This window comes from Anabrus simplex, chromosome 4, assembly GCF_040414725.1.
Source record: "Anabrus simplex isolate iqAnaSimp1 chromosome 4, ASM4041472v1, whole genome shotgun sequence".
Taxonomy (NCBI): domain Eukaryota; kingdom Metazoa; phylum Arthropoda; class Insecta; order Orthoptera; family Tettigoniidae; genus Anabrus; species Anabrus simplex.
The window spans coordinates 53,082,753-53,097,181 of NC_090268.1; the positions used below are offsets into that span (position 1 = coordinate 53,082,753).

Below are 14,429 nucleotides of genomic sequence, written 5' to 3' on the forward strand. Positions count from 1 at the left end.
TTTTTCATTGTTTTTATTTTTATTTCTAACTTACTTACCTTTTTCTATAGATCTCATAAATCCATATAATACTGATAAGTTCATATCCTACAACATACTCTAGGAGTTTTTATATATATCACTATCCACCTTTAGAAGTACCAAAAACAAAATCATGTTATTCATTACCTAGCAACAAGTGTACTCCTTGCCTAGTAACAATTGTAAATTATGCTGCATCCTTCAAGAACCTCCTTAACCTCAAGATCTAACATTTTGGCAGCAAGAGTGCTCAAGAACGTCACTTTTCACTGCTATACTTCAGTTCTTTTAACACTCACAGCAAGAGTGTAAAAACTACATGAACTACAAATGTTCACTTCTTCAAGAAAGTGTCATATGTGTTACAGTTATCCTTTAATGTGTTTTTTGTGTGTCGATAATTGTATACTTCTTGCCATATTTCTTCTGTCGGCTGATGACACAGACATGTGTCGAAATCGGTCCCAAACAAATTAAATATGTTGTGACATAAATTTTGTGCAACAGTTTATCAGTGTATTAAATAGGTGGATTCTGATTGTGGATTGTGATTCTCAGTTCAATACGGATCAATTATGAAGTTTTTAACTTTAAAAAAGAGAATTTCTTGCCAGCGGTCCCCAATGGCTTCCCGACATTTACCAAAAGGTAATAGACTTTGCGGGTACATACATTGAAGGAATGCAATGCAATTGTACTTGTTAGTTCATTAAACGTTGCTTTGAATCCGTATTGCCACTGTATGTTCCGAGCTGTCAGTGGAGAGATGGCGTGGAATGACATTAGTAGGCGAATAAGTTTTAGTGGTGACTTTAAAGGTAGGAAAGATCACAATATGGAGATAAAGCTGGAATTCAAAAGGACAAATTGGGGCAAATATTCATTTATAAGAAGGGGAGTTAGGAATTGGAATAACTTACCTAGGGAGATGTTCAATAAATATCCAATTTCTTTGAAATCATTTAAGAAAACGGTATGAAAACAACAGATAGGGAATCTGCTACCTGGGCGACTGTCCTAAATGCAGACCAGTATTGACTGATTGACTTTATTTATAGCCCTCGTATATCAATTTTCCATTAAAAACAATGCTGCTCTAGTCTAACAAAGTTGTAGTGTCTGTGCCCCACCAGATTCTAGGTCCGCCTCAGTAGTGTAACGGTTAGTGTTATTGGCTGCCGTCCTCGGGGGTCCGGGTTCGATTCCCGGTACTGCCAGAAATTTAAGAATGGCAGGAGGGCTGGTATGTGATTGAAATGGTACATGCAGCTCACCTCCTATGGGGGTGTAACTGAAAAGAGTTGCACCACCTAAGGATGTGGACACGAGTTTACTTTACCAGATTCTAGAAACTGCTAATAAGACATTCAAAACTCGGATCAACTTTCGTTCGTGTTCTACGCGACTTCTACAAGTAATCTTATTATCTAGATGAAGTCCTAGTAGTTTGGCTAATGATTTTAGTGGGAAGGAGAACGGACCGAGGCGTATCGTGTGTTAAGTATATGGAATCCTCTTTCGAATAAAGATAACAACAGTTGATTTCTCAGCAGATAAGGTGAGTCCTGTTTTCATTTATGATATGTTATTTTTTTATTGTTTACTAGTGTGCAGTGGCGTCCGAATACTTTTGATCAGACAGTGTATCTGAAATAAGTACCAAGAACAATTTCTTACCATCGATATCATACACTTTGAAGAGGAATCTAATCTTGTCATCGGGTGACTGGCCAGCAAACTGGTGCATGGAATCGATAAATTCCGGCAAGGAAATGGAACCCGAGTTGTCTTTATCGAAGATCTGGAAAACTCGCTCGGTGAAGAAGGGCTGAAAACCAAGAAGAATACACAAATACTCATTAATTATGTGATCTGGAAGAAAAGAAACTATTTTCACGTAATTGTATCTGAGTTTTATTTCAGTAAAAGTTAAATGTATTAGCCTATTTCCAAGAAAGCACAGACGAATTTCTTTTTTCAAGTCAACAACAATAAGTGAAGCAAGTAGAAAAATATGACTGATCTTTAGTAGCAATCTAAGTAACAATATGTAAGTAGTTACACAACTCTCCATAAGAGATTTACGATAAATCGACAATCGAAAATATAATTTTGTAAGTTCTGGGTAACACTACGAGATGGGAAATACTTACGTTCTTAGACATGACAATCTTTTTGAAGTCATCTCTACGGATTTCTTTCTCGTTACCGACAGTCTGACGGAACAGCTGCTCCAGCCACTCAAGACTGCCCTTATCGAAGCCAGCGCGTGGTCTGGAACACAAGATTACGTAAGTTATTATCCAAACATCAACACAAGGATTGTATTTTACTGTTATATAATGCAAACTTTATAGATTTTACTTTTCCAAATGACCGAGTGAGCTGGCCACGCGGTTAGGGTCACGTAGCTATGAACTTGCGTTCGGGAGATGATGGGTTAGAACACCACGGTCGGCAACCCTGAAGATGGATTTCCGTGGTTTCCCATCTTTACACCAGGCAGATGCTGGAACTGTATCTTAAATAAGTTGACGGCCGCTATCCTCTCAATCCTAGCCCTTCCTCATTCTTACGTGGCCGAAAACCTTCCGATGTGTTAAGCTACTAGCGAAAAATTCCTTTTCTTCTAGAGAAGTGTACAAATTTTGTGAATTTGCTCTTCATCAAAACGTATTTTAGGCATCTTCGAGCCTTTTTACCAACGAGCCTTAAATTTGTTCAAAATTTAACGTTTCAAATTTATCCTCAAACGTTTTAAGTCTTATTCCCGTAGGCTGCCGTAGCATAGTCGCTATCGCATTGGCATTGGGAATTGAAGTTTCCGACTTTGAATCCGACCTTTATCCTTTTTTTCTTTTCCTTTCTTTTTAAATTTCTCTTTCGTGTTTTTGGTACAGTCCGCCTCTGTGGTGTAGTGGTTAGTGTGATTAGCTGCCACCCCCGGAGGCCCGGGTTCGATTCCCGGCTCTGCCACGAAATTTGAAAAGTGGTACGAGGGCTGGAACGGGGTCCACTCAGCCTCGGGAGGTCAATTGAGTAGAGGTGGGTTCGATTCCCACCTCAGCCATCCTAGAAGTGGTTTTCCGTGGTTTCCCACTTCTTCTCCAGGCAAATGCCGAGATGGTACCTAACATAAGGCCACGGCCGCTTCCTTCCCTCTTCCTTGTCTATCCCTTCCAATCCCCCCATCTCCCACCAAGGTCCCTGTTCAGCATAGCAGGTGAGGCCGCCTGGGCGAGGTACTGGTCATCCTCCCCAGTTGTATCCACAAACCCAGAGTCAGAAGCTCCAGGACACTGCCCTTGAGACGGTAGAGGTGGATCCCTCGCTGAGTCCAAGGGAAAAGCCAACCCTAGAGGGTAAGCAGATTAAGAGAGAGAGAGAGAGAGAGAATTGAATTGAATTTATTGATCATGATTTACATGCCACTGAGACTGAAAAGCCCCTTTATGCAGCGTCTTCTTATAATACAATGCAGATTTATGAAAACAGTAACTACATTTTATAATATTAAAGTATTAAACTAAACAAGAAAGTTAAAAAAAAATGAAAATACAGATACCAAATCCAGTAAGGTTAAGACATACATTATATAATAAGTAAGAAAGTAAATCATTAAGCCCTTCTGTTATTTTGGACTACATGGGTTTAAAGAATATAAAGCTAAAGCAGAGAAACAATTTTCTTCGAAATATACATATTCCTGATTGTTCGACACAAGAATGCCTGATCTCAGCCTCTTGCGTACTCCTCCAGAAAGATCGATGTTAAGAACTGCTTTAGTTGGGTACAGTTAGTGTTACTTGCGAAACGGTGAAGATTAAAGACGTTAAAGATACGTGATGCAGTGCAAACAAAGGATTTGTTAAATTTAGTGGTACGATGGAGGGGAATTTGAAGGGGAGAGAGAGAGAGAGAGAGAGAGAGAGAGAGAGAGAGAGAGAGAGAGAGAGATTTTTTGGTACAAAATTGAATTTTTTAGATTACATCAACTTTTTCTATTTACTATTTGATAAATAACTTTTTAACAAAAGAGACCACAACAAATAAATAAATTATGAAAAAAGAAAAGGGATGTAACAGTAAAAGAAAAAATGTGCTGACCAAGGTCGGACTCTAACTCGAAACCTTCAGGTCCCAACGTGAATGCTGTAGCAACACCGGAAATGTGTGAGGGAATAAGACTACAAAAGTTTGAGGATACATTTTAAACGTTGAATTTTGAAGTAAATAAGGCAGGGATAAAATCTTTTTTAATGAAGGGAAAATCCTCAAAATTTTAACACTTTTCTAGTAAAGCACATGACGACTTCTCCTTGTCAATTCTGATTTCAATGGTTGCTAAGCAAATTTTCCAGGACACAGAAATTTTGTAGGCAACATCATGTTTCACATTTTATTTCATAGCGTGTTGTGTTACGTCCAATGAAATTCCTTCACTAACCAGTGAGCCGTGAGACAGTCTCTATAGTTTTAATGAAGACGCTCTTATTTCCGGCAGCGATTAACAGAATAGTTAGGTCAAGTGGCGTATACTGAGGGCTACCAAGGCTAACGGAGAAGTCCAAACCTCAAGTGAAAATGATGGAAGTTTAAAGCACATTATATTGTAAGCATCTGACACATTGTTCCATTTACAAATCTTGAAAGCAGTGGGAAAAAACGTCGCACGTATTTCTGAGAGCTAGGCATCGGACACTGATATCGCAGCCCAGACTCTCGTCCCTCTCCCCTCTACTCGCCCCGTGCGGCTTGCTGCTGTATATCGGATAGGAGCAGTGACCGGGTGGATAGGTGTGCTATCACATATTATGAATATCTGCCATTACCTTTGTTGCTGGGCCTTCCGAACGCCGACCTGCGCCCCCTGCCTCCGAATAACACGCCGCACTCACTGAACTGGAGCGAAGAAGATGCCAATACGGCCTTAAAGCGCCCAGCTTTTATAGCATTTCGAGAGGAAGTTTCCAGGACTCTTTACAGATAGGCTGGATGCCTGTACACACCCCCCCAATTCTAAGTGACTAGAGAAAATATTCACAAAATTCCTGATTGGTTGGTGACTGAGAAAGAAGGAAGCAGTAGTAGTGTTGACAGCGTTGATACATGAACAAAACAATTTTCAAAAACTAAGGTTATCCACTTTAAAAGTTTGACTTTCCCTTAGGAATTAAATGTCCTTAATCCCGCTAGAGGGGGCACTTAGGCTGCTGGTAGAGATATCTAACAATTGCAACCCCAAGTATCTTGCATCACATTAGTTCAAGTTGAATTACGTGTATGACCTTATAGAAGGCGCACAGTTTAACTGGACGAAGAAGGTGTATCCCCGGTACAATTATTATTATTATTATTATTATTATTATTAATATTATTATTATTATTATTATTATTATTATTATTATTATTATTATTATTATTATTATTATTATTATTATTATTATTATTATTGGCACACCAGAAAATTTCGTTTTCATCTGTATACCGTATTATTTTTATGGTTTGAATATTGGGACTGCCCCTAAAAGAACTTGTTTTTTTTTTTTTTTTTTTTTTTTGCTACGCCCATTATTGAGTAAGATTGGCAGCATATCCGTTCCGCTATTACCTCATTTGGAAATTCTCCAAGTTTTTAAGACCACGTTATTTTCAGCATCCATGTCGTTGTAATTCAACGTGATAAAGTGCGAGGAAAAATGAGGCTCATTACGGAACAAAATTCATTTAAAAAGCAATTTGGAGTCTGTTTATGACGTAGTAGTTTATTCAAATTACTATCCTGGAAGAATATACGAGCGAATGATTGGTCACGGTGACAGGTGTCCAGCTTGGTTATTAACTCCAAGTGATTGCTAAGAAGGAACTAGAGCACAACATTAAGTCTACTGTGTGTGTCCAACCCTTGTCCCGTTTCCCTACGGGGTCGGGCATGACGTCAGATGAATCTTCATAGCGAGTTTTGACGACCGGATGCCCTTTCTGACGTCAACCTCACGGGATGAGTTAATGAAATGAAATGAATGACGTGATATATGACAGTAAGAGGGAGAGTATGAAACCCGGCGCCGGAACCTAGCCTACTCCTGTCGAATAGCACTAAGGAGTCTGCTCAAGGCTTAAGGTCGCCATCCGATGGACGAATCATGATTATTAATGTTAATGAATATTGAATTTTCACGACCGCATTACATCGAAACAGACTTTCAACGTATTAGGTCTTGTTACGTACATGTAGTACGTGTTGAAGAGATGTAAGTACAGAACAAAAATGGCCAGCCGGACACCAGTGGGAGGTTGTGGGTTCGGATCCCACTGGTGTCCGGCTGGCCATTTTTGTTCTGTACTTAACATCTCTCCAACACGTACTACATGTACGTAACACGACCTAATACGTTGAAAGTCTGTTTCGATTATAATGCGGTCGTGAAAATTCAATATTCATTGACATGCCCCACAACGGGCGACTTAAACGCACTCTACAGTGTGCTAGCAGCAGTGCCAGACCTGTAGCTCAGATCCTTTCAAACAGAACAAAGATGGCCTAGGCCACCATAGCTCAAATGGTAGAGCAACCGACGCGAAATCGGGAGGTTGTGGGTTCGGATCCCACTGGTGTCCGGCTGGCCATTTTTGTTCTGCACTTAACATCTCTTCAACACGTACTACATGTACGTAACACGACCTAATACGTTGAAAGTCTGTTTCGATTATTAATGTTGTTGTTTAAAGAGGCCTAACAACTAGCTTATCGGCTCCTAATGGTAGGAGGTGAACGAATCTAAAACGAATGATGATGAAAAAACAAAGGATCGTGGAACAAAAACAATCGGTGGATCCAATTCACAATGCCGTAAGTAATGGGATGATACTTATCTAAAGGGGGCCAAAATCCAGGTCACCGGTCCCTCATAATGGTACCACTGGTAAACAGAACCATTGTGTTCCTCCTATAGTGGTACTAATCACAGGTAACTTAGACTCATGGTCTCCCATGGTGGAACTAATCACAGGTAATGTAGACCCATGGTTTGTCACACACAATGGCACCACTCAAATGTAACACAAATCTACGGTGTTTCACACATACGGGTAGGTCTACTACTCACAAGGGGGTGGGGGTTCGATCCCCACTATCGGCAGCCCTGAATATGGTTTTCCGTGGTTTCCCATTTTCACACCAGGCAAATGCCGGGGCTGTACCTTAATTAAGGCCACGGCCGTTTCCTTCCAATTCCTAGGCCTTTCCTACCCCATCGTCGCCGTAAGAGATATCTGTGTCGGTGCGACGTAAAGCAAATAGCAAAAAAAAAAAAAAAAAAAATACTCACAAGAAACACAGACTCATGGTTTTTCGTCGCATGATGGGACTAATCACGGGTGCCGATATTACCGTGGAGTTCCTCACTTAGTGGAACTAATTGCAGGCCACGTATACGCATAGTGTTGCTCACATAGTGCTACTAATCATAGGCAATGTAGACCCATGGTGTATCACACATTATGGTAACGCCCACAGGCAACGCAAACCCATGATGTTCCTCAAAAAATGGTATTATTCTCAGGCAACGTAGACCAGTGTTTTTCCTCACAAAGTGGCACTAAACACGGGCGCCAGCCAAATCCGTGGTGTTTCTCACATAGTAGTACTAGTCACAAGCAAAGTAGACCCATGGTGTTTTTCATAAGGTGGCCCCACAGGGCCATTATGAACGCAGTGGAACCGACCGGTGGAATACACACGATGATACTTATCACAAGCAACGCCCAGACCCGTAGTGTTCTTCACATTATCACATAATGATGGTATTCCTATGTAACGTAGACCCATGGTTTTCGTCGCAAAGTGGTACTAGTCGCAAGTAACGTCGACCCATGGTTCTAATGTCATCATCCCTTGGTCACACTTTTTAGTCACCTCTTATGATAGGCAGGGGGATACCGTGGGTGTACTCTTCGTCTGCGTGGACGAATCACATTAACAGCGTCATATGCCCTCACTCCCTATAATCACTGCGGGGATGTTTGGAATTAAATACATGCTTTTGGTATGCAATCAACTGATCAGAAATTATGTACCACGACCTCTCCTACCGTGCCGGCCAACATTCTGATGGTGAAAACTTTTTCGACCAACGGGACTCGAACCGGCTAACCAGAGTGTCAGACCATATAGACTTGATGCCTTAAAGATCATGGCTGGCCACCACGCAGGCTCTACAGCATTAACCCTTAAATGCGCAATTTATTATTTCTTTTAAATATAATGGTTTTGCATTTCAAATGTGATACATTATTAACAGAAAAATATTTTAAAAAATATACATCAAATTTCTTTTTAAATATATTTATTTGGATCAGTCAAAGTGTTAATAAGAGTTTTGAATGTTTTACGTACCGGTCAGTGGCGTATGCTGGTATCAAGACGTGGGCTACCACTAGATATAGGCTACCCCTTTTCGATAGTTGGTTTGGGGAACATCAAGTCTAAAGCATTTTGAGCTGCATCCAACAGCCAACGGAGCTGCCCGCTGTGTTGTCAAGGCTGCTTCACAAGCTACTGCCCTGGCCTCTGTCACCGCCAATACTCAACACCTGATCAATCGAGTTGGTAACCTAAGGTTTAGCAAGTTGAAGTCCACCTTTGAGGTTAAATGGATAGAATGCTTGCCTTTGGTCCGACGGCCCCGGTTCAATTTTCAGAATCAACCCCCTCATACTGTTAATTCCCCTGGCTTGGGAAATGGGTGTTTATGACGTCTTCGCCATTCATTTTATCCTTATTAGGTCACCACCAAGCCTATGTAGATGCCATGCACCATTATTATTATTATTATTATTATTATTATTATTATTATTATTATTATTATTATTATTATTATTATTATTAACATCATCATCATAATCGTTAAATAACAATGTTGAATTTTACAGCGGTCGTACCCATCGTTCAATCGTTAATTATCTTCCTTGGAAGATCAGTGGTGGTGTCCGACCCATGATCACGGGTTCGATTCCAACCAACAAAAGAGAACACTAAACCTGAAATATTGCGTTTCATTTTAGCAGATCTACCAATAAAAAGAAAACTATATTACTCTTATAACAGCAGCCCTGCAGTGTCTTCCTACAAGGATGTAGAAGTAAACGGGAGTGAAATACCAGCATTCCATTATCTATTTATTTAAGTCAGAAGGATGAGGTGAGGAAGTATATACGATGAGTAACGCATGGTGATAGTGGCGATCTGACGGACCGAAGCCTAGCACAGCTATCCTCCGCCGGTCCCCGCGCGTGTAGGCAGACAGCAGCAAGCCGCGTGAGGCGAGTCGATGGGAAGGGACGACAGTCTGGGCTGCAATATCAGTCACCGAGGCCTTGTTCTCAGAAATACGTGCGACGTGTTTTCTCATTGCTTTCAAGGTTTGCAAATGGAACAATGTGTCAGATGCGTACAATATAATGTGCTTTAGATTTCCATCGCTCGCATTTGAGGTTTGGGCTTCACTGATAGCCTTGGTAGCCCTCAGTATACGCCACTGTTACCGGTATATGCAAAGCTGTACGATTACTGTAGTTAATGCAATACTGGATTTATTTAATCTTACAGGCTTTCGCCCAATACCTACATTGTTCAAATCCGTAATAGCCTAAGCAAAATACAGAATGCATAAACTCTCCTAGCTAATGCAATACTTCGACCTTAGGGATGTCCTTGCTCACGAATTCCCTGAGGTAAATAACATTTTACTTGTTTTTCTGTAACTGTTGAAAGTTTACACCACTCCAGCTGATTAGCAAGAAAAATTATAACATAAAAGATTTTTAATTTTTTAATACCAGTACACTAGCAACCCATAGCGAGTTCGTCTGCAGAGTAGTAGTAAATGCACACTTGTAAAATTGTGAAGCAGATATAGCAAGGAAGTAAATTCTCCTTTGGATTATTCAATGCAACTTCAAATGAAATCATTACCTGCGTGATCCGAGGAAGAAAAAGAAAATTTCGTTCCATTGTTGATCACTGTTGAATATTAGGAAATTGAAAAATAATAACAACTAGACGGATTTCCCATTGTAATATGAAGAATGGCCAAGACTCATTCTTAACTTATCTATGCTTGGTCACAATGGTGAATTTTATGTTGTTGAATTTTCGTTCAACTAACTAATTTTACGGTTTTCGGGGACACAGAGGTCCCACAGGGAGATCCTTTACGTGCCTTTACAAGGCAGGCGTACTGGAGCACCTTTGAATACTGTTTGAATGAACTGAGATGAAACTCACCAATTTAAGACTCAAAAAGCCAGCCTTCTACTGTCTGAACTATTCAGCCCGATGGTCGCAGATTTAATTGACGGGCTGAAATATTAAATTCCCTTTATATTTGGTAAGAGTTCAAATGGGACACATGTTATTCCATTTCTTCAGCCACCTTTGACCAAATATAATTCAATTGACCTACGCTCTTCAGCCAAGCAACTCAATGTTGAAAACACTCTGGAGATATGAGCTACGAATTTTAGGAAAATAAAATATAATAAAGTATGAGAATATATTATTTATTTATTTATTCCTAAAAATTACAATTCTTTTCTTAATTCTTAATCATCTTTTTTAATCATCATGGCTTAGATTAGCAGTTTGCATTTTTTTTTTCTGCCACCACGAGCGCTAATGTGAGTCAATGCAGAGTTTCACTTAAGCCCTTTTAACTACACTTGATGTGGACAATTTAAAAAAATAAAAAGCGCCTAAGGGTATTGAACCAAGGAACACATTAGATAAAGAATTATGTAAATAAGTTGTTTTGACTAGGATTTGAATAAAAAAGAAAACGTAAAGGAACAAACGATTTTAGGCTGTTTTTCTGGAACTGCATTTGCGCCAAAGGTGATTTTTCGAAATTTATTTTTTTAATAGTCTGATATAACTATCCACAAATCACAATTTGAAACCCTTCCGGGCCCTTTAGCTTAATTTAACGTTTTTCGTAGTATGGGGTCCCCTACTTTGTCGGCTAAAAATTGTTTTCTACATTAAAACTGGACACTAAAAATAAATGCGAAAAATGTTACTATTGCATAAGGTTACGAGTTAAGGACTCTGTGATAAAAATAGATGATCAAGGGAACTTACCACATGATAGAACTTATCATTTATCACCATTTAATGTTGATCACGCGTGGTTATCGGCTAAAATGAATACATACATATTTATATTCTTAAATAGCAGTACCCTTCATGAAAGCAGTTTATCCCTTTTTTCAAGGCAATATCTAATCTGTTACTTTTTTACCGAACAGTCTACTGACAGTTGAGAGTGATTATTTGCAAACATCATTTCAAACTGTTCTAACAGACGACCACCACACCCTCCTCCTTCCTCCTTGAAGTAATGGTCGAAAGGAAAATGAATGCACATCCGCAGTTGAAGATCAAACCACAGTTTCAGAACTCCTTCGCCATAACCCAAGGTGGAGCACGATACCATGATTGTATAACAGCAAAACTTGCGGGTTTGAATGTGAATATTGACAGTTGAATATTTTTCCGGATTAAAACTATGTTAGAATATACAGGAAAATAATTCTGAAACATAACAGTGTAGGCAGCTCCTGTGAACCAGCTACAGTTCCACAGTGATTTGTTTGCATCCTAGAGACAGAGGTGTCTGCTGCAGGCAAAGGAGTGGTGACTTAAGCGCCCACGTTCTGAACACATTCAGCTTCTGGAAGAGTAGCAGTGATATTCTTGGTTGATGAAAAAAGCAGGTGCTGAAGATAACATCGGTATGGTTAACTCATATATGGAACCTGTCATGTAGTGTGTTTACTGTTGGTATTCATATTAGCTTATAGCCGACGGCTTAGTGAAATTGACAGAACGATCCGTTAGCTGTGCTTCGAATAATTGTTATTAATTCAATATCTTTTCTCGGAGGCGTTCGGACAGACACAGAACAGAATTTCATAACATACTAGATTATATATGTCATAAATTATTATTATTATTATTATTATTATTATTATTATTATTATTATTATTATTATTATTATTTTCTTCTACAAGTTGGTTTACGTCGCACTGACACAGATAGGTCTTTTTTTTGCTAGTTGCTTTACGTCGCACCGACACAGATAGGTCTTATGGCGACGATGGGACAGGAAAGGGCTAGGAGTGGGAAGGAAGCGGCCGTGGCCTTAATTAAGGTACAGCCCCAGCATGTGCCTGGTGTGAAAATGGGAAACCACGGAAAACCATTTTCAGGGCTGCCGACAGTGGGGTTCGAACCTACTATCTCCCGAATACTGGATACTGACCGCACTTAAGCGACTGCAGCTATCGAGCTCGGTACAGATAGGTCTTATAGTGACGATGGGATAGGGAAGAGGTAGGGGTGGGAAGGAAGCGGCCGTAGCCTTAAGGTACAGTCTGATGTGAAAATGTGAAACCACGTAAATCAATCTTCATGGCTGCCGGTAGTAGGGTTCGAACCCTCTATCTCCCAAATGTAAGCTCATAGCTATGCGCCCCTAACCACATGGCCAACTCGCTCAGTATTATTACCACTGTAAAAAGGCATTAATATATAATTAATAGATTTTTTAATGGGGTTCGGCACTTTATGTATGTGGAGCATTTTTTTTTAGACCGGATTCCCTTCCTGACCCCAACTCTATGTGGAGATATGCATTCACTATTGGACATTTCTTTGATGGTTAGGAGCGCGATGTATGTAGATGAAGGGAAGTGTATTAAGGAAAACATGTAGTCCCCGAGCAAAATTAATTGACCATACACAGTTAACGTCCTTAACCCGGAATAGAACCCAGGCCCCTTTCAATCGAAGGAGAGTACCGTGACCATTCAGATCATTTTCAGAATTAACTGCAATGCTTAACATGTTCTGCGCAGATGTGTGTGAGAGAGAATAAAAAGAAAAAGGAAAAGAAGGAATCGAAGTAGGAGTGTGATGGAGAGGTCGAATTATTTGAAAATACTAGGGAACAGATCAGGCTTCTCCAGTGGTGTCCCTTTCACCACTGGAATGAAAGAACTTACGGAAATACAGCAATGGGCTGGGAGGACTTGTGAGTAAGGCTCGACTAGTTTGTTCCAAGCTGTGAGTTGGGAGACGACTTGGAATGACATTAGTAGACAAATAAGCTTGAATGGAGTTTTAAAAGTAGAAAATATCATAATATGAAGAAGGAAAGAAAGATTTTAAGAAAAATTCTCGGACCAAAAAGAGATGTGCTGACACAGGCCGATTACGCAGTTACGAAGAAGTACATAAAACATGCAGCAGTAACTCAGATACAATACGCATACGAAGACAGACTCACTAAGATTTTTTAAAAACTATTTCAACAAGTCCAATAGGAAAGGCAACTCTTATAACAAATGGTTTGTTAACACCAAGAAGAACCTTCAAGAAATAAACATCATGGATCAAGACATCCACAACAGAACCACTTTCAGGAACAAGATACACATATTTGAGGGGTTCCTAGAGCCAAAAACAGCGACCAAAATGAAACAACATTGGGCGGCTGAAAAGAAAGTAATAATAATAATGTTACTTGCTTTACGTCCCACTAACTACTTTTACGGTCTTCGGAGACGCCGAGGTGCCGGAATTTAGTCCCGCAGGAGTTCTTTTACGTGCCAGTAAATCTACCGACACGAGGCTGTCGTATTTGAGCACCTTCAAATACCACCGGACTGAGCCATGATCGAACCTACCAAGTTGGGGTTAGATGGCGAGCGCCTTAACCGTCTGAGCCACTCAGCCCGGCTGAAAAGAAAGAAGCTGTAAGCAAGAGAATGGAGGAATGCAGGCGACAAAGGAAACTGAAGTCATGAAGAGTTATTTACTTGGTTCCATAGTTGGCCGAAATCGATTATGAATGAATGAATGAATGAATGAATGAATGAAGTTCAAGTTGGAATTCAAGAGGACATAATGTGTCAAATATTCATTTATATTAAGAGGAATTAGGGACCGGTATAATTTACCAAGGAAATTTACTCGATACATTTCCAACTTCTTTGAAATCATTAAGAAAAGACTAGATGAACAACTGATAGGGAACCTGCCACTTGGGTGACAGCCATAAATACACATCAGTGGTGATTGATTGATTGATTGATTGATTGATTGATTGATTGATTGATTGATTGATTGATTGAAATCACGCTACACCGAGTTGCTGCACAAATTTCAAGCTAGAAGGGATCTACTCGTTTATCAGTCAGGTAACCTATGAACATGTGAGAGTATGCCCTCCTCGCCATAAAGACATGCCATATGCAGGGTATCTATTATAAACTCAGACCGAACGCACGGTCTTTGTACTCTGCGCTACGGCAGCTGCCTCGGCCGAACTTTCGTCGCGCGCGG

General features: G+C 40.0%; 1 protein-coding gene across 1 annotated transcript in view; it reads right to left on the reverse strand.

Moving 5' to 3' along the window:
- The window catches only part of Nox (NADPH oxidase), a 388,201-nt gene that overhangs the window by 80,487 nt on the left and 293,285 nt on the right, over nucleotides 1–14,429 (reverse strand). Inside the window, exons 4-5 of the mRNA XM_067145995.2 lie at nucleotides 2,175–2,295; nucleotides 1,699–1,849 (exon numbers count right to left, since the gene is read on the reverse strand). Coding sequence (XP_067002096.2) covers nucleotides 1,699–1,849; nucleotides 2,175–2,295 — 272 coding nt within the window. The remainder of the gene's footprint in view (nucleotides 1–1,698; nucleotides 1,850–2,174; nucleotides 2,296–14,429) is intronic.